The following is a 19,093-nucleotide window of genomic DNA, read 5'->3' as shown; positions in this document are numbered from 1 at the left end:
GCTGAAAAGGGGTTTCGCCTCAATTTCAGGTAATTTATTTTAGAATCTTCTCAGAAACTGATGGTCAGATGCAGACTAAACTGTTCATGAAACAATGACCATGCCATTAACTTGAGTTGTGCTCCCCATGACCATACCACTTCAGGAAGGGGGGGGGGCGTAGACCCTTCCACCTAGTCTCTCATTTTCAATCCACCTGCTGGGGTTCAATCCAAACCATCAGTCCCCAACTTAATAAATTTCCTTCTAAACTCATACTTTTGCATCTGTGACTACTAATATGTGTATATATATATATATATATATATATATATATATATATATATATATATATATATATATATATATATATATTGTTATGAAAATGACTGAGGGATTCTTTATTAATTAGAAACCTCAATGAATGTGAGGGCAAGTATTTTTTAACCCCAATTAGCAACGACTCGGATCACATGTATGGGAAGCTCTTTGTGACCCTAGCCCACAAGTCTCTCTTTTCCTTCCGTAATTAGCATTCTTAGTCGTTCACCACTGCCATTTGTCACCTCCCCCACACATTACTTGTAAACATGGCGTTCCACATGTACGAGCCCCACACATTCCGTGTTGAGATGAACATTCCACGTTGGCAAACCCAACTGTCACGCGGCCATTGTTAAAGTCTTTGTGACTCGGCCAAGGTCAGAAGCAAACCGCTGACCTCCCAGACTCAAAGCAGACACTCTAACCATTATGTCACTAAGTCTGGTTAAACCGAGTTTGCCCCCCTTTTGTGAAATGGGATGACATTGGCAATATTCCATCGTGCTGGAAGGAAGCCTTCTGTGAAAGACCTAGTGAAGAGAACTAACACAAACATTTAGCTCAGCTGAACACATGTGGATGACCCAAACTGTATTGTTATCTCTTCTACCACAAAAGTGGACATCAACACATAATGTGGTCTTAAACAATGCAGTGTGGGAATGACACGAAGTGGTAAGTAGGAAGTAGAGTAGGAAGGGTTTGGGATGTCGGCCTTCGGAACAAGCACCGAGTTTAGTCACTCAGCCTATACAGACTTGCCAAGATGCCATCATGCCATGGAAGAGTAACAAGGTTCTGAAATTGCTCTTTCAGTTGCAATTTGAGTTGGTTGGTTTGTTGACTGCTTCATTTCAGGTATTGCACTTGTTTTGGGCCTTCCGGAAGGATTGAAGATTAACAACATGGGGTTTTGTTTGATAAGTATAGGTGACAAACATTATTTTAAAGATAAAAAAAGACCATAAAAAAGCAGAAAAAAAGTTATTAACTGCAGATAGGGACATGCAATTTTAATTTGGTCAAGAAAATATTTTGTGACCGATCATTAGTCAACTCGACAAAAGACCCCATGAACTCAAGCCTCAACTTGCAAACCTTAAAGCCAAGTAGAGGTGGACGGGAACAGCTGGTTACAAATCGAAGGAGTTTTCGTTTCTGCTCATCAGTAAATCTTTCAACGACCCGCCAGAATACGCAGATCACAGGGTGTTCAGCCGTGTAGCCTCCTGTGAGATATACGACTGCAAGTGATTTGTGTCATTCAAAACAAACACAAAGCAATATGAAATGTGAAATTAATTTGTGATCGTTAACTAAACTAAAAGGGCGGTGAGTGAGAGGGGGGGATTGGGAGGGGAAGTTGTGGGATCACAAGCATGGATGGAATTGCAGAACTTTTGAAAAAAAAGGAAAGTACAGAGAAAAACAACTCCTTAGTGGGGGTGGGGTGGGTCCGGGAGCATGCCCCTTCACCCCCTTCAGAAAATTTTGAAAATTGATGTTAAAACATGCATTTTGGGCCAAATTGTAACAAAAAAAAAAACCATGAAAATGAAAATGATATTTGGGGAAGAAAATTTTTTATTTCACCTTAACATCCATTGCTGGGAAGATTATTTCAGTTAATGAGTACAGCATTTTGTTATCATAAAATAAATGAATACTGAATACCACATATCTTGTTAATTGTAATCATTCTGAAGAATTACTCCACAAATGGAGATCTTTACAGTATGTCCTGAGATACCAAGTTAAATTACAAGTCCCCATTTTAATTGCCCTTTATGTCATGCAGGTAATACAGGTGTGGGATAAAATTGGTAATGTTCTCTAAAAAGAGGCTGGTGGAATTAACAATTCCAACCACCCCCTCCAGCAAGGGTCAGTAAACACGCATGATGTGACGTGTACAAGGGAAAGTTGCAAGTCATAAAAAAACAAATTTTTCAAACAGCGATTTTGATTTTATTTGAATTTATAACACTGTAGTCCCCTGTTCTTCATTGCACGGCCCACGAGCCACTGGCGGCTTCTGGTGGCCTAAAGTGCGGCCCTTGACGTGTGACCGATAATACACAAATGTGAAGACACTCCATCATAATCCGCCATAAATGCTATCAAATTGACCCAACGGTTTCAAATGAGTGTTACAGCGCAAAGCATAAACGTCACATAACTACATCAGGATATGGTTGCAGTATACAAACAATTACGCTTCCAGCCCAGTTAACCACAACGAAGAAGAGTATGTGAAGGCAGGGCCGAATAGCAGCCATTATGGAGTCCCACAGGCAGTGGCGGCTCTCACACTGATGTCTCATCGGCAAAAATGTCCCCATCCAAAAAAAAACTTGAAGATCACTGCTCTAGTCCCTGTAGGTGCCACACTTTTCTCATATCCACTCCTCCCCCTGAGTGAAACAGAGTCGAGAGCCTGACAGATTTATTTAATGTGGTGGTGGTGTAGTACAGGCATGATGGGCCAAATGGCTTCCTCCCTCGTAAAAGCTCCTTGTTAAGCTTTATTGATCTCGTATCGATGTGGTCACAAACCACTGTGAACAACAGACATTATTGGTTCACGAAAAAATATTTTCACAAAAAAAAATAAGTGACCACTATATTCGTTATTGTTGTGGGTCTGTCTGTCTGGCTGTCTGTCTGTCTGTCCCGAGCATAGCTCCGTGGGTTTTGATCCGATCCTGATAAAATTTTGGTGGGAGGTTTATATCATGATCTAGTTGTGTTTTCCTAAGAATGGGCGTGGTATGCCCATTATGGGCGGAGCCACGCCCAAAAAACATGTCTTTTTAAGGGGTAGCTGATTTCAATTTGCATCTTCTCCGAGGGGGTTTGTCGAATCTGGCAGGGGTTTTGGTATTTGGTTAGCCCAATGGCACCTGCATAGCCCCACGTAGCTCGATTTTTCATTTTCGTCCCAAGGTCAAGGTCACAACGTCACGAACTTAGAAAATTGCGAATTTTGACATAAAAATCCATCTTCTCCAAGGGGTTTGTCGAATCTGGCAGGGGTTTCGGTATTTGGTTAGCCCAATGGCACCTGCATAGCCCCACGTAGCTCGATTTTTCATTTTCATCCCCAGGTCAAGGTCACAACGTCACGAACTTAGAAAATTGTGAATTTTGACATAAAAATCCATCTTCTCCAAGGGGTTTGTCGAATCTGGCAGGGGTTTCGGTATTTGGTTAGCCCAATGGCACCTGCATAGCCCCACGGATCTCGATTTTTCATTTTCGTCCCAAGGTTAAGGTCACAAACTTATAAAATTTCGAATTTTGACATAAAAATCATACGACCGCCCAAACTTTGAGAGCGAGGAGGACAATATTTTTTATGCATAATCTTGAGGTCATTCCCCACCTAAAGTCTTGAAACCATTTTGCTCTATCTCGAACACCTTGCCCGTGGCGCCCCCTTCAAGTTTGTTTTTACGCTGATTTCATCAAAGTATGGATAATCCGAGGAGTGCGAAATGACATATAGCCTATATGACGTTGTATTGTTCCTGGAATGTTCCAGAGGAAGCTTTGCACCAAAGGTCATAATCCTTGACCTTTGACCTTTAAAGTTCACAAAGGTCAATTTTCAATGTTGTGGGAATCAAACCGGGTTTTCGACCTTTTCGACGAACTAACTCCAATAAGCTATAGCACGTATCCTGTTTCCTTATTTTAATGTCCACATTGTTTTGTGACCTTTAAAGGTTATGCAAAGGTCAAATTTTTTAAGTTGTTGAACGAAACTGGGTTTTCGACATTTTGCAGCTAATAACCTGTCACTTGTACCACATCATGTTGATCATTTTTATAACTTGGTCAAACATTATCACATTGTCGCATCCTTGACTTCTGAAACAATCTACATCGTCAAATTGTGCTCGTGAACCATTGTCGTCTTCAGACTTGTCAGGTTTTGTACTTGTACGCAGCAGAATTGAGTCTTCACTTCATGCAATATAAAGAAGGCACTGATATTTTCCATGAAATTTTCTCAACTTCAACCTCGTCCTGCCCCCTCTCAACTCCACACCCCCCACTCCTCCTCCTCAAAGTTTCACCCCCACCACAAACCCCCGCAGCTTCCTCCCGCCCCGCACCCTCTCCTTGCTCCTTTCCACATCCCGATGTCCCATCAGAAGCTCTTCTCCCACGTCCATAACTGTGTGGATTCAAACATCCAAGGCCTCAGTTCCAACTTGACAGGTCTCTCAATCCAGGCCACTGCCGATAAACATAACATTATCTGCTTAACTGAATCCTTCCTCCCACAGGATGTCTCTGACTCTTTAGTGTCTCTCCCTGGCTATTGTCCTTTTCAGTTTGAATGACCTGAACCCCATCCTCACGGCAGAGTCACACTGTATATCAAAAAACTCAATTAGCTCACTCTCCATGTGCTGCTTTTACACCTCCCAAACCCCAAGAGTAGCTCTGGCTGTAACTTCCCCTCCGTTCGCACCTCATGTTTGTCTGTGTCAAGTGCCATCCTCCCAACAGTGACGACTCCATCGATATCTCTCCCCCAGATGACATGGAACCAACTTTTAAATCACTCATCCCAACTCTCTCTTCCTCATATGTGGTGACTTCAATTGCCACCATGCTAAATGGCTTGTCACCAGCCATGGCACTTCTGCAAAGGACTTCTGTGACTCCATGGGTCTGACTCAATCTGTGAACTTTCCCACCTGGAATTCTCCCAATAGCAAATCTTCCCTCCTGGTTTTGGTGATGACAAACTTCCCTGCCAATGTATATTGCTCATTCTCTGCCCCAATTGTCTCTTCTGATCATGTGCTCGTAAAGGTCAACATCTTTCTGGCCATTCTCATAGAACATCTTCTGCAGCAGTGAGTCTGGCAGCTCACTCAAACAAACTGGCAGGGACTGCAAGCAGCCATCACACTTCAGGACTGGTCTCCTATATCCACCATTGATAATATTAATTCAGTCTGGGAATTCTTCCAAAGACGCCTGCTCTCTCTTATGCACAGATTCATCCCATCTAATCTTCAGTGATCTTAGCCATCATCCCGCTCTTGATACTCTGAATCCTGTGGTGAGGCAGTTGCTTGAAAACAACTTACATTCTCCTCCTGGAAGGCAAATCCAACTGAAGATAACCTTAGATCATTCCACAAAATCCACAAGTGTGTGTGTGGGGGGGTGCGTGCGTGCATGTGTCAACCCTCAGGAACGAGAAACAACATTTGTCACATCTCAAGAATTAGCTTTCAAACTTGTCTCCCTCCTCAAAACCTGGTGGCACTTGTCAAGTCAGTCTCGAATGTATGCTCCCCTTCCATCCCTTGCCCTACTTCAAATGGCACCACAGCAGACTCCGCTCGTGAGAAGGCCAAATGCCTCAACTCTGTGTTTGCTTCAAAATCTTGTGTCCTGAACCCCTCTCTCCCTGTACCCACCCTTCCCAGTCGTCACCAACTGCTCCTGAATGCTGTCTCTTTAGCACCTGAAAAGGTGGAGAAGTTTCTGGCAAACTTCGAGTCTGACACTGCAACTGGACTGAATGGCATCAGATCATGTGTCCTAAAACCTGCTCTGCTGCTCTTACACTTCCTCTCTCTGCCCTTTTCATCCTGTCAGTTACCATGGGTCATCTTCCATCTGCTTGGAAATCAGTCAACATCACAGCATTACATAAAAAGGTGCAAAAATTGATCATCATGATCATCAGCAAGGGAGGAAGAGAATCATCTTAATCATCGGCAAGGGAACTGATCCCTTTAATAATTCCTGGCCGATCCTCAACATCATACACCTCTGGTGGGCACAGTCTGCAATAAAATCTGCGAGACTTGCCGTCGGGCAGCTAGACGAACATGGTTCATGAGCCCTGCAGCCTTTCCGAATCTGCGGGGACGAAATGGTCACGGTCTGGTCCCCATGAGTGGAGCGAGGCGACATGGAGGCGGTCACCCTTTCGGGCAGCAGCTTCTCGGCGGGCAAGCACCTCCGATCAGCACATTACGGGATATTCCTCGAAAAGGTTTTCTCGTTGCACTTTGAGCCAAGGGCCAAGAGTAGAACAGCCCAGATTTTGACAAACTGGATTGGTCAGAAATGCAAGAGCAAGAGATGCCTTTGATGATCTCGCAGCGCGTAGAAGTGTGCCGGTGCAGTGTCCTTCGGCCAGTGGGTCCGGGCATTCCCCCTAAAAGGGTTGGTCAGCACAAGGCTCCGACTAGCAGAGCATAGCAAAGACCTTCCCTGGTGATTTGTGCTCGGGCCTGCGGCCTGGGACCTCACAACACAGTGCCCCGAATGTGCTGCATGAATTGCTGAAGTGCTACGCCTGGTTCACACTGGGCTGGCCTCTTTGTCCAGATCCCGTGGTTTACTCCCATACACTCCTCGGCAATTATGTGGCCTTGGGCCCATTCCCTGTTGGGGACTGGCCTCAATGAAGGCCTAACACGTCGTTGGCCGGCAAACCAGATTGGCCTGGGCTTCGCTTGCCTTCGGCTCCCGATGGGATGCTGATTTGGTTTGCTTGTCCCGGCGCTGGTTGGTGGGGGGTGGAGGGCCATGTTGAGTCCGACTCTGCTGATGGTTTCCCCCACTCATATTTGATCACGCGTCTGACCCGCACTCCGTTTGGCGGTTCAGTTCCATGCTTCCCGGGGACACCAGATGATCTTCGAGACCGAATGATGACTTGCCAGGCAATGGACTACATCCTGATGATGGGTGCAAATCTCGTGAAGCACTCGTGAATTTCGCTAGGAACCACCGCTGGGCACGCCGTGAGGAAGCTACAGCGGCTCTGGATCCAGTGGAAATTGGCAAGGGGAGTTGATCCCCAAGCGCCAATCCTCCTAAAACTGGAGTGCCTTCGCAGCCTCAAAACCTGTGTGGTGTGCTCAGTGCCTGGCCATGTCCGAACTTTGCACCAGTGTATTGAGGGAGAGGGGAGGAGTTCCCCACCACATTACCTTGTGGGAATTGTATGGGGAGGGGTGGTCAGCTCAGCGCCTCCTTGCCGCGGCACTGGGGTGGACCTGAAGGCCTGGCAAGGTCATGGAATCCATCATCGCAGTTGACATAAAATCATTCCTTTTCTCCAACAGCCTCATCTCAGACCATCAAATTCGGATTCAGACCTGGTCACTCTACCTTGGACATGCTGCTTCTACTGTCCCAACAATGGATGTCAGACAGGAGATTAGAGCCGTCTCTCTGGACATATCTTGAGCTTTTGATGCAGTCTGGCATCCTGCCCTGCTCTCCAAACTGTCTGTCTACGGAATCCAAGGCCAACTCCATTCTTGGATTACTGACTTCCTCCACTCTCGTAGTCAATGTGTGGCTCTCAATGGAACCCTTTCCTCTCCTCGCCCTGTCAATGCTGGAGTACCCCAAGTCAGTGCTCTAGGACCCATCTTCTTACTAATCTTCATCAATGATCTCACTGACTCTCTGGAAAATCCTCTTTATCTCTTTATTGATGACTCCACTCTCTGCCTTATCACCTCTCATCCTTCTGACAGACAGGCAGCAGCATCTTCCCTCGAATCAGACCTTGACAAAAATCACAAACTGGTCAAACACTTGGAATGTCTTTCAATCCTGAGAAATCCCTCACACTCAATCTCTCTCTCTGAAAGGATCGCACCACAAACCCACCCATCTAGTTCCTCAAAAACCCTCTCAAAGAGGTTCAGTCACTCAAACTCTTGGGTCTCACTCTCAGCCATCATTTGGCCAAGCCACATTTCAAAAATGGCCTTCAAATCCAGATGCCAACTGGACATCCTCCATCGTGCAAAGTCCTTCCTTGGCACACCTGAGCTCCTTTCCATTGACGAGGCTTTCATCCAAAGCTCAATTGAGTACTTGATGCTATGTAAACAAAGGCCTTCAATATCATTGGAATCTCACGATGAAGCTGAGTTTATGGACCTATCACTTCGCCAACACAGACAGGTCGGTGGTCTCTGTCTTCTTCCGCCTCCTCTCTGGTCTTGTACCTTCTGCCCTCTCCATGCTTTGTCCTCCCCAAGGTGTCTGCAGGATTCACGTGGAACACCAGCAACCCCTCATAGTGAAGTGGCCGAAATCCAGAATCATTGCTCACCTACACTCATTTATTCCTGTTTTTCCAACCTGTGGAACCACCTTCCATATTCTCTTCAATACCATTCTTCCTCCAGGTCTTCAAGACAGCTAGCTGTTCACCACCATCTCAAGTCCAAAATCCCCCATCCAAAATAATTATCTTTCTCCACCCATTAAACCATCCCACACTCTTCTCAAAAATTTGCTTATGTATCCCATACTGTCCACCCTTTCTGTTCTCCCTTACCCCTCATCATTACTTGCATTCCTTGTTTGTCCATCTCCATCTACTTTCTCCCTCCACCCTGCTGTTGGTGTTTCCCCTTTCTCCTGCTGTTCACCTTGTTCTGTTGTGACCTGAGTTTGTTCTGTGTCGTAGCTCTCCCACGAGCCTCGAGTATGTATGTAAAAAAATAAAAAATAAAAAAGGTTCACAGGAGGGAACAGCGATGGGAAATACCTAACAATGGATGCTATTTCTGTAATTACTGACATAGACAGACGTTCTCCTGCCTGGCGGACATCCCATAACGGCAATGTGCTTGCAAGTTTTTGTACCCGGTCAACTTCTACAAACAAACCTCATAAAAAACTACCATGGGAGTAACTCACATAATCGTGGTCATGAGGTGTTGGCATTACACCCCATCCGGATGAAATGGGTCAAGAAATGAATCAGCATGTCGGAATAGCACCTCACTTCTCTATAATCATGGCATGCTTTTCTGACGACGACAATGTGGAAACCTCCATACGGGTGTTACAAAAATAGAAATTTCCGTACACATATGGAACAGTTTCACCCGTGCACAAGGATTAGTCTTCTGTGTGTAATGGGTATGGCAGAGGGCAAAGTTGAACATGCTATAAATGAAATGCCCATAATATTCTGGCAAGGGGAAAGTTCAAAGTAATTCGTCTCTTAACAGGCAGCCCCCCCCCACCCCACAAAAATTCCGTAAATTGGCAAAAAAAAAAACACTTTGGAGACCTCTACCCTATAAAGGGGCCTCCCCCTTTCAAACAACAAAACTTTTATATTCTTTGAATCTAAGCTAGAGCAAAGTCAATGGTGTGCCATTACAAATCTCCATGCCTCCCACCTAAAGCAAGGATGAAAGATGGCAAAAGGTTCCACCAGGAATGGCCCAATATTACATTTTGAGGTAAAACGTTTTTTTCTGTTTTGACCCCTGTGACCCCAGCGGGATGAACTGGGGGTCAAACCAAAAAAAGATAGTTATATATTTCATGCGTCCCCCAATGTTGATTGCATATATACAAGGTCATTACAAAATGTTTTAAAATGTGCCCGTTAATTGCAGTTTTGACCTTCTGACCTCACCGCAGGGCCCCAAAGGCAGGGCCAAAAGTAATACTTGTGGTGTAGCCTGCGGGCATGCAGGGCGGGGCATGATGATGGGAGGAGGGGTCGGCGTGGTCATCGGGTCTGCAAGGGATATAAGGTGTGCGCGCCACCTGAGGCGTTGTAGTAATGCTGGAGTCGCCCGGCTCGTGAGTGTGCTGAATACGCAATAAAGGAGAGCCGCGGGCAAAGTACGCCCGCGCTCGCGCTTGTGCAACACAGCCCGGCTCGACTGTTCCCCCGCTCGTGTCTGCCTGCTAAGCATCTTCTATTCAGTACACCACAGTTGGCTGACGAGGATCTTCGGATCGGCGTGTGCAGGGCGGCAAATAACCCGTGCGGTTCCAGGCTACGGAGCCAAGGGTCTCGCCAGCACGAGCATGGCAGAAGGTCGGGGCACGGCGCACGGGCGCGTACCCGTGTTCGGGGGAGATGAATTCGAGTTGTTTTCTGAACAGTTGGGTTGCTACTTTCACGCGAATGATGTAGATGATGAAGAGAAACGCAAGGCGATCTTGCTTGCCTCGCTATCAACGGAGCACTACCGGCTGCTGAGTGATTTGGTGGCTCCAAATAAGCCCAGTGATGACGGGCTATCATTTCAGGACATCGTGGCGAAAATGAAGACCCACTTGGCGCCAGAGAAGTCGTTGCATCTCGCGCGGTTCCAGTTCGATCACCTCGCTAAGGGTGGCGAGGAGCGCGTTGCAGACTTCGTAGCACGGGTGAAGCATTCGGCTGTGCCTTGCAAGTTCACGACAGAGGAGCGTCCGGCACGGCTCAGAGATAGTTTTATTTCTGGTCTGCGAGACGCAAAGATGGTAGCAGCCATCCTGCGGTTGACCGACATCACATTCGACTCGGCGGTCGGGACTGCTTCGTCTGTCGAGCAGACACTCACGGATGTCCGCACCATCGCTGGCCAGGACGTAATGAGTAGCTCCAGCTGGGGCATGTCGGCTGATCCCGAGGTCCACGCGGTGACCGCGCAGGTGCCGCAGGTCGCGCAGCCCGGAGTCCGCGCGATGACTCAAGTGCCGCAGGTCGCACGCGCGCCTGGCGGTGCGGGACGAGGGCGCGCACCGCAGCACGGTCGCACCGGGAGCGAAGTGGCTTTCCAGGGGTGCTGGGGGTGTGGGGGTCCGCACCTGCGACAAATGTGCCCGTATAAGAACACCGTGTGTTTGCATTGTCACAAGGTGGGACATTTGAAGCGTGTGTGTCGGATGGCGGGGGCCTCCGTTGGGGTCTTGGATGACGAGGTGCGGGAGGACCCCAGTGACCTGGAGATCGGCCTGCAACCGGGGCATGGCGATGCCGGCGGGCCGGAGCAGGAGATGCAACCACGGTTGAGTCTGTTTTCCGTTGGTTCGGAGATGACGACGCCGTTCACGGTGGAGGTCGAGGTGAATGGCGAGCCGACCGTATTTTGCGTGGACACCAGGGCTGCGGTGTCGGTCATGGGTGAACAGGCGGCTCGTGGTCTTCGCGGTGTTCGCCTGGTCAAGACGGCCTTGTCGCTGTACACGTACACCGGTGAAGCGATTGCACCGCTTGCGAGGGCCGACGTCTCGGTGCGCTACCGAGGTCGACGCGCCCGGCTCTCGGTGTTCGTGGTGCGAGGGGAGGGGCCCGCCCTTTTGGGTCGGGACTGGCTGGCGCACCTCGGGCTGGATCTCCGGTTCGTACCTCCAGGTGTGCCAGTGCTCTCTTCGATGCCTTCGTCGAGTACCGAGGGCGAGGTTCTGGTGGCGGGGGCCGCGTCGATGCAACGGGAGTGGCCGTTCGTTGCTCCCTGCGGCGGTGATGTACGGTTCGGGAGCGGCGAGAGCCGTATCAGCTCTCGCGATGAGTTCCCGCGCTTCGGCAGCGTTCGTGAGGCAATGCGCGCCGGTGTTGTTCGGGCAGCTTCGACAGGTTGCGGTGAGCCCGTGGCGTTAAAGGAAGTCGCGAGTCACAACATCGAGTCGACAACCAAGAGACGGACTCGTGATGTGGGTTGTGGGTTGCTGTTCATTGCATATGTGTTTTTCCTTGCTCTAGTGATGCAGTTTAACGTTGTTGAAATAAATGCCAGCAGTTCCCGTGTGAGAGTGGGTTTGGCGGAGATCAATCAATGGGATTTGTATTATGATCAATGTGATGTGGTGGCTTTGGGAGCGGTGGTGGCGAATAAAAAGGTTGGGTTGGCCTTCCATTGTCCCGGGCCGCGGGTAGTTGCTTTGTCATGTGCTGGGATTTTATCAAAAGAACGCGCTGTACGGAAACATGAGTTTGCAATGGTTCGAATGATGTTCGTAGTGATTTATAACGAGCCTATGATTGAAGTGTGGTTTAAATGGAATTGCTACCGTCTAACTGCCGTGTGCGTCTCGGAGATCGACTCGGAGCCAAGACTGGTGCGCTGGTCGGCGTTACCCCCACCTCTGGTTGCGGGCGCAGCTCTCTGTGTTCGCTCAAGGCCGTTTAGACGGGCGTTGGCGTCTCAACTGATTGTGGTGCGTGGGTTGTTTTGGAACATTGAGTGCGTCCAGCCAGCGGCGCTGTTCAGCGCCCCCAGCCAAGGTCGATCGAGGCTGGCGCTGGCGCCACGGCTTCCAGACAGCGGGCTTCCGGCCTCGGAATGTTTATCTACGTCGGGTCTGCCTGGGGGGAGTGGGCCGGAGGCGTTTGATGGTGCCGGGGGAGGTATGCTCGGGAGATCGCCACGGCCTCGCCGAGGGCCATGTCAGCATGAGCCGCCTGGGGGCGTTTCCGCTGTGTAGGGCTGCTGTGCTTTTCGCCTTGCTGCTTCATATCGGTAACGCGGCCAGAGTTTGGGAGGTGTTGTGTGCACCTCCGTCTTCGGAATCTGGCCATGGCAGCTCCATTAGCTCGCTTTCACACATTATGTGATGTGATGTGCTGTTATACTTCGCTGTTTTCATTTTTTGTGCCATGTCGACTATTATACCGTAGTCCTTCGTGTTGTTTATGCTTATTATGATGGTGATCATTTAATAATCATAGTTTTAGGAGGGAGGAGTGTGGTGTAGCCTGCGGGCATGCAGGGCGGGGCATGATGATGGGAGGAGGGGTCGGCGTGGTCATCGGGTCTGCAAGGGATATAAGGTGTGCGCGCCGCCTGAGGCTTTGTAGTAATGCTGGAGTCGCCCGGCTCGTGAGTGTGCTGAATACGCAATAAAGGAGAGCCGCGGGCAAAGTACGCCTGCGCTCGCGCTTGTGCAACACAGCCCGGCTCGACTGTTCCCCCGCTCGTGTCTGCCTACTAAGCATCTTCTATTCAGTACACCACAATACTCATCAAAAAAAAATACTGAATACACCGTCTTGCCATGAGTTGATCATAACTACCAAGTTTGGTGAATTTCTGCACAACGTTTAGGAGATCGTGTAACAGACGGATGGACACAGACAGACAGACTGATACATGGAGCCGATACCCACACCCCCCTCCCGTTTTTTTTTTCAAAAAACGTGGAGATAATAAATGTACGAGTACAAGTATTACTACACTTGAACAGCTGAAAATGTGAGTGAACAAGTAACCTGAGTAGTTGGTGCAGTTCTTGAGGTCTTCCAAGTCAATGGGAATCTGTGCTCCTGATATCAGCACCTGAATAAAACACATGTAACGGGAAGCTTAGAAATACAGAAAGATAAGTTGATTGCCATGCTGTAAGTTAGATGTATTCAAGTGATAAAAAAAATACTTGGCCTGAGCTACGATATAAAAAAATCAAAACAGTACTGCAAACTACTAGAACTACTTTGATTACTTTAACGGTCCCATATATTCCCACCTTCTTTGGGGGGTTGGCTGGGGAATGGTTTTCACCTGTGTCTTTCACGAATCGGTTGGCCAGGTCCATTTGGAGGCAGGAATTTGGAATTTGTTTGGGGTGCAGGCAGGAATTCGCCTACTCTTCGTGAAAGACATGGTGGGATTTTAAATGTCCAACCAACAACCAGTGATGACAGATGGATCCTCCGGGTTAACGTCCTTCTGAGGGACGGCGTACACATTGATATTTTGCCTGCAAATGAAAAACCAGGGTGACAGTTTATAGTTGGGTCGAGGTCAGAGCCCAGGCGAGACAGCTGAAAGGCAAGTGTGCGTAGCTCTTGAGTCTAGACTGTCCTGCCAGCACACATATAAATGAGCAGTAATAGATTTCCACGATTAAAAAAAAAGTGGACTTAGAGGAGAATCAAAAATTCCCTAATTTTGACCTCCACCATCAGACATATACAGTGCAAGTAACATTACATGTAGATGTCCCCTAAAATGATTGTTGCTCAGTCCCTCCTAATATACAATACAAATTTACCAATGAAGTGGAAACCAGAGGAGACGAGGCAATGTCAACAATGTCAATGTTTGCAAAGAGGTAAACCATTAAATGGACATTTCTTACTAACCAGGAACGATTTGATGTTAATTTGATTGTTCAAAATAAGCATCTACAGGCATTTAAAATAAAACAATATCTCGACAACTTTGTGTTATACAAAGCGTAATAAGTACCGCGAAAAGCAATTCCTCATCAAAAGTCCGGGGTTTCACTTAAACTGTTCATTTTTATTGATTTGATAACCAGGCCATATACGAGTAATTCCGTGTGAGGTCCACCACAAATATATTGTTGTGGTTATTGAAAAAGGACCCGGGGTGACGCACTCAACACATAAGGGATCCTCAGTTAGATATCTCATTCGTAATTGTGTTTAGTCAGGTTAACTTTCCCCTCGTAACAGGGACAGGGAAAATGTGTTTCGTATATTCATCAGGTTCTACCCCCTTTGTAATTTCCAACCTTCTTGAAATCCTCCTATCCATACATCCATCCCAATTCCTCACCGTTTCCTTCTCAAACCTCTCCTTCCCTGTACCTCACTAAAATCCCTCACCATTTCTTTCTCAAACCTCATAAAACCACCCTAGTTATTTAATCCATTTCAATCCCTCCTCATCATCAATCCATCTGAATCCTTTTTCTTTCCCCATCCTTCTTCCCCCTGCACCTTCCCACAGCACAAATCATGCCCACAACGCAACATGTCTTACAGTACACACATTACGTTACAGACCAACCAAAGCAATAGTACAAGGCAATTCCTGCACTGGGTGCGTAACATACAACGTGGCGGGGCAGCGCCACCGGGACCGACTCTCCCAAAGGTTATGGGAGATTCTGTATGCGAGCACCAGGTGCATGACCAACCCTCTGAGAAGTTATGGGACCGACCCTCCGAAAAGCTCTGGGATACGCACATCAATAAGGAAGTGACACGTGGGGGTCAGAGAGTGCTGCCATGACCCTTGCTCCCTCAGTTCGCTGCTGGTTTGCTTGTGTCCAGGGAACGGTGTGGACACGAGGAGAGCTGGGGCATTCCATGTCAAGTGTACACACCCTCCTGACACTAATACCTCATTTTCTCCCCATATGTTGGTCATTTATTCACTTGGGTGAAAAAACTCAAAATACCAACTTTTAGACCTGTGGGCCCATTTTAGGGGCCCCCCAAATTTGAGTGACCCCGGCTGCCCCCACAATCTTCCAGTGGCCATATCACAGGTTGTAGTGGTCCGATTTGGCTGATCTTGGTATCAAAATGCTCGTAAAAGCGAGATCTTTCAAATCGCGTAAAGTAAAATCACTCTGAAACAGTAATTCAAAAAGTTATAGTTTGGGGCGCCCTTTGACCTTGGGCCCCCGCTCCCCAGCCAAACCGATGGTCCCGATTTTTTTGTGTGAGAATACCCCTTCATATACTCCAACACCTCAGCATAAATGAAAATGGGATCTCAATGGCTTCAAGTGTGATGATGGTTTTATTGTTCGGGGACTCGGGTGCTGGACACACAATACATAGCACAATATTTGAACACAAGATTTCCAATACACTATATCAGTATATTGTACATAAATTTTCCACATGCACATGCAGGAACTGGAAGTGATACTAGTTTGAGTAAGAGTTTTTCCTAGCATATTATAGTCAAGATTTTTTGCCAACCAATGTTTTATTTGACAGCTGCGTTTCTTTTTTACTGATTGTATAGGTTCTACCTGTAGCAGTTTTTGGTTCTACAGAAAGAAGTATATCAGAAATGTCTAAAATGCAGTGATCTTCAATGTCATGAAAAAAGAAACTATTTGTGGGCCCGTTTGGATGAAGAAAATTCACTTTCACTTCATGAGTGTCCTGAAAGGCTTCCATGATGCAGGCAAGCCACCATTTTCCATCATAGTGCACTGTGACATAACCTGAGAGTTTCTCGTTAAAAGTTGGTGTAGATTTTGAAATAGCTGACTCGATACAGAGTTCGTCGCTAAAGGCCCTGTCACACCTTGACGAATGAGCCAGCGTATGCAGACATATGAAAAATTTGTCAAAAACGCTGGCAGACGTCGAATACGTATGGGTAAGTTTTGTATACGTTAAGAGCTCGCTGGCATACATCGTAGTACGCTGGCTAAAACGTCGTAGTCAGATACGACGTATCTGACTAAAACGTAAAAAAATGGTCATATACGATTACGTGTACTTCTGTACTTTCTTGGTATAAAAGGACTGCATTTTAGAACTCAGTGGGGTCGATTTACTCCAAGAAATGTTTAGACCGACAACTAATTCACTATAGGTTTAGTAATATCGTCAGTATGATTAGTTACTCAACTCGAGTAATAATAAAAAAACGTTTTTAGTCATATTTTCGAAATGGTAGTGAATTCAATGTCGGTGCAGTCATTTCTTAGAGTAAATCGACCCCATAGAGTTCGAAAGTGCACTCCATTTCCACCTCGGACATCCAGAAGTACCCGTAATCGTACCTGACCATACCCTAATTTAACCAACTCATGAAACTAAAAGTCGTCATATGGAGTGACCTCGAAATCACCTCTGATCAACAACAAATTTTATGCGCGTTATTGAATCATAGTGGAGCCTGGTGTTGGCTTGGGATCCCAGGGTCCTGAGTTCAAGCCCCGTTGGCTGCTGAATTAACACCAGGGGGTTGACTCAGCCTGTCATCCATCTGAGGTCGGCAAAGTGAGTACCAGTGTACTGGTCCCGGTGTATGCCCCGGTTAGAATAGGTATACCATATCCCTGTGTGTCGTAAGAGGCGACCAGGGTTGGCGTCAGGAAGGGCATCCGGCCATAAAACATTGCCTCAAGAAAAAGCCTAACCCCTGCACAGCAGGGAAAAATGGCTGTAAAAACGGTCATTTTATTGAATCATAGTGGAATAATTTAAGGCTTGTGGAGACAACATCTGAATTTTATTTTATTTTGCTGTTTTTGGACCACCCTTTTATATATATATATATATATATATATATATATATATATATATATATATATATATATATATATATATATATGTATACATATATATGTATATATATATATGTATATATATATATATGTATATATATATATATATATATATATATATATATATATATATATATGTATACATATATATGTATATATATATATGTATATATATATATGTATATATATATATATATATATATATATATATATATATATATATATATATATATATATATATATATATATATATATATATTGTTGTGGTTGACGAAATTCGCAAACCACCATTCAGGTCCATTAGGTGAGATATCTCGGTAACTATATGTGTAGTTAGGCCCAAACCCGTTGTTTAGAGGGAATAAATGTCATTCATGCGGGCTGCGACCCTTCTAGATAGCCGTTTTTCTTTTACTATCTTTATTTTGGACCAGCCGCCATTACTACCACCACCAACCACGTCTCAACAGCCATCACACAACAACCACCAACCGCAACGCCGCTTCACAACAACAGCCACGACCTTTACCGTCACAACTCGCCCTCGCAACCATCACATCACCGTCATTCCCACGCCACTTGTGGGCACCGATACTGGACTCGTGCAGGGCGCGCACCGAGCAGGGGTGCAAAAGCGCCGGCCTTTCCGAAGAAAACGGATCAAAAACGACTCACGCCCACTTCTGTTCCGTCCTATCGGCGAGCGTGGGGCGATTTGGCCCCGCGCCCAGGTACGTTGGAGTAATATCGCTATATGCAAATTCATGGATCAAAAAGCATTCACGCCCACTTTTCCTCGGTCCAATGGGGAGCCAGTTAGAGGTGAAGGGTCGGAGGCAAAGGGTCGAAGGTGAAGGAGCGAGGCCACGGGGCATATAAGGGGCTGCGTTCGTCAGTCAAGGGAGTGAAGAGTTCGGAGGCAGAAAAAGAGTTCGGAGTCAGTGAAGAGTTGGGACGAGTCAAGAGAGGAGTCGGAGAAGGCGGTTGGACGGAGCTGTGGAGAGGTGGCGGCGGCGAAGGCGGTCGAGGGGGTGCTCGTGTCAGAGTCGGGGAGCTGCGGAGGGAGAGGCCGGCGGCGCGACCGAGGTCATGGTGGAGACGCTCGTCGCGGGACCCGAGACAGGGAGATATCCTCCTTCCCCCGAGCATCAACAACCCCCTCCTGTTTCCCCCCGCGCTGAGATAGTGCGAGAAGGGGGCCCCGTTCCCACCCCCTACCAGACACTGTCCGCGAGGCCCGCGGAGTCGGGGCGCCACCGCCATCTTGCGGCTCATCATCAGACGGGTAGGCCCGACGCGGTCTCGGCCCCAGGCCCGCCTACCCCCCTCATCCTTGAGGGTGGTCCTTTTCTTTTGCTTTGGGTATATGTGTTGTCGGCGCCGTCTGTGAAGTAAAACTGTATAAGTGTTGCCGTGTGCTCGGTAGTCGGTTAGCTCTGCATTGTCTTTTGCTTTTACATTTGCTTTTTGTGCATTATTGTGTGTTTCTTCTTCTTCTTTTACATTTGCTTTTGGTGTAATTGTATATGTGTGCTTCCCGTTCATCGCGAAATAATTGTGTTTTATGTTGAACTGTTTTCCCGTTTCGCTTCGTCTTTTCCTTTATTGAATCTCCATCTTACTTCACGTAAAGGGTTGGTCGTGGGCTAAAACGCCCGATAATTAATCGAACCGTCGAGGCCGACGATAACACCGCTCGGTTATCCCGATAGTACGGAACGGGTCGCTTAAAGTGGCCCGTGTCCGAAGTCGACCTGCGGCGAGGTGCGATCGCCCGGTCTACCCTCCGTGTGGGTACTTAGGTAGGTCGAATTTGGCGAGCAACCCTATCCCACGCGGGGGGCCGATTGGCACGATCGTGGTGAGGCCGAAAGGTCCACCCATGACTAGTTCCCGGCGTTAGTCCGAGAGGGTCACGACGGGATTGTCCGTCCGGTGGGCGACGTGCCGCGATTCGAGTGACGTGGCCGTTCGCACG

The 19,093-nt window shown here is 47.3% G+C and overlaps 1 protein-coding gene across 9 annotated transcripts in view; it reads right to left on the bottom strand.

The window, feature by feature from the left end:
* UBE3C (ubiquitin protein ligase E3C) overlaps positions 1-19,093 on the bottom strand; it is a 191,765-nt gene that overhangs the window by 7,234 nt on the left and 165,438 nt on the right. For all 9 annotated transcript variants that reach the window (XM_085890523.1, XM_085890527.1, XM_085890522.1 and 6 more), the window contains 2 exons: positions 13,319-13,385; positions 1,402-1,532 (listed from right to left, as the gene is read on the bottom strand). In XM_085890523.1, the coding sequence (XP_085746649.1) occupies positions 1,402-1,532; positions 13,319-13,385 (198 nt within the window). The remainder of the gene's footprint in view (positions 1-1,401; positions 1,533-13,318; positions 13,386-19,093) is intronic.

This window comes from Eptatretus burgeri, chromosome 8, assembly GCF_056783735.1.
Source record: "Eptatretus burgeri isolate ZD-2024b chromosome 8, Ebu_testis_v1, whole genome shotgun sequence".
In the NCBI taxonomy this organism is placed as follows: domain Eukaryota; kingdom Metazoa; phylum Chordata; class Myxini; order Myxiniformes; family Myxinidae; genus Eptatretus; species Eptatretus burgeri.
Note: the sequence above shows the minus strand (reverse complement) of the source record. Positions and strands in the feature narration are given on the sequence as shown.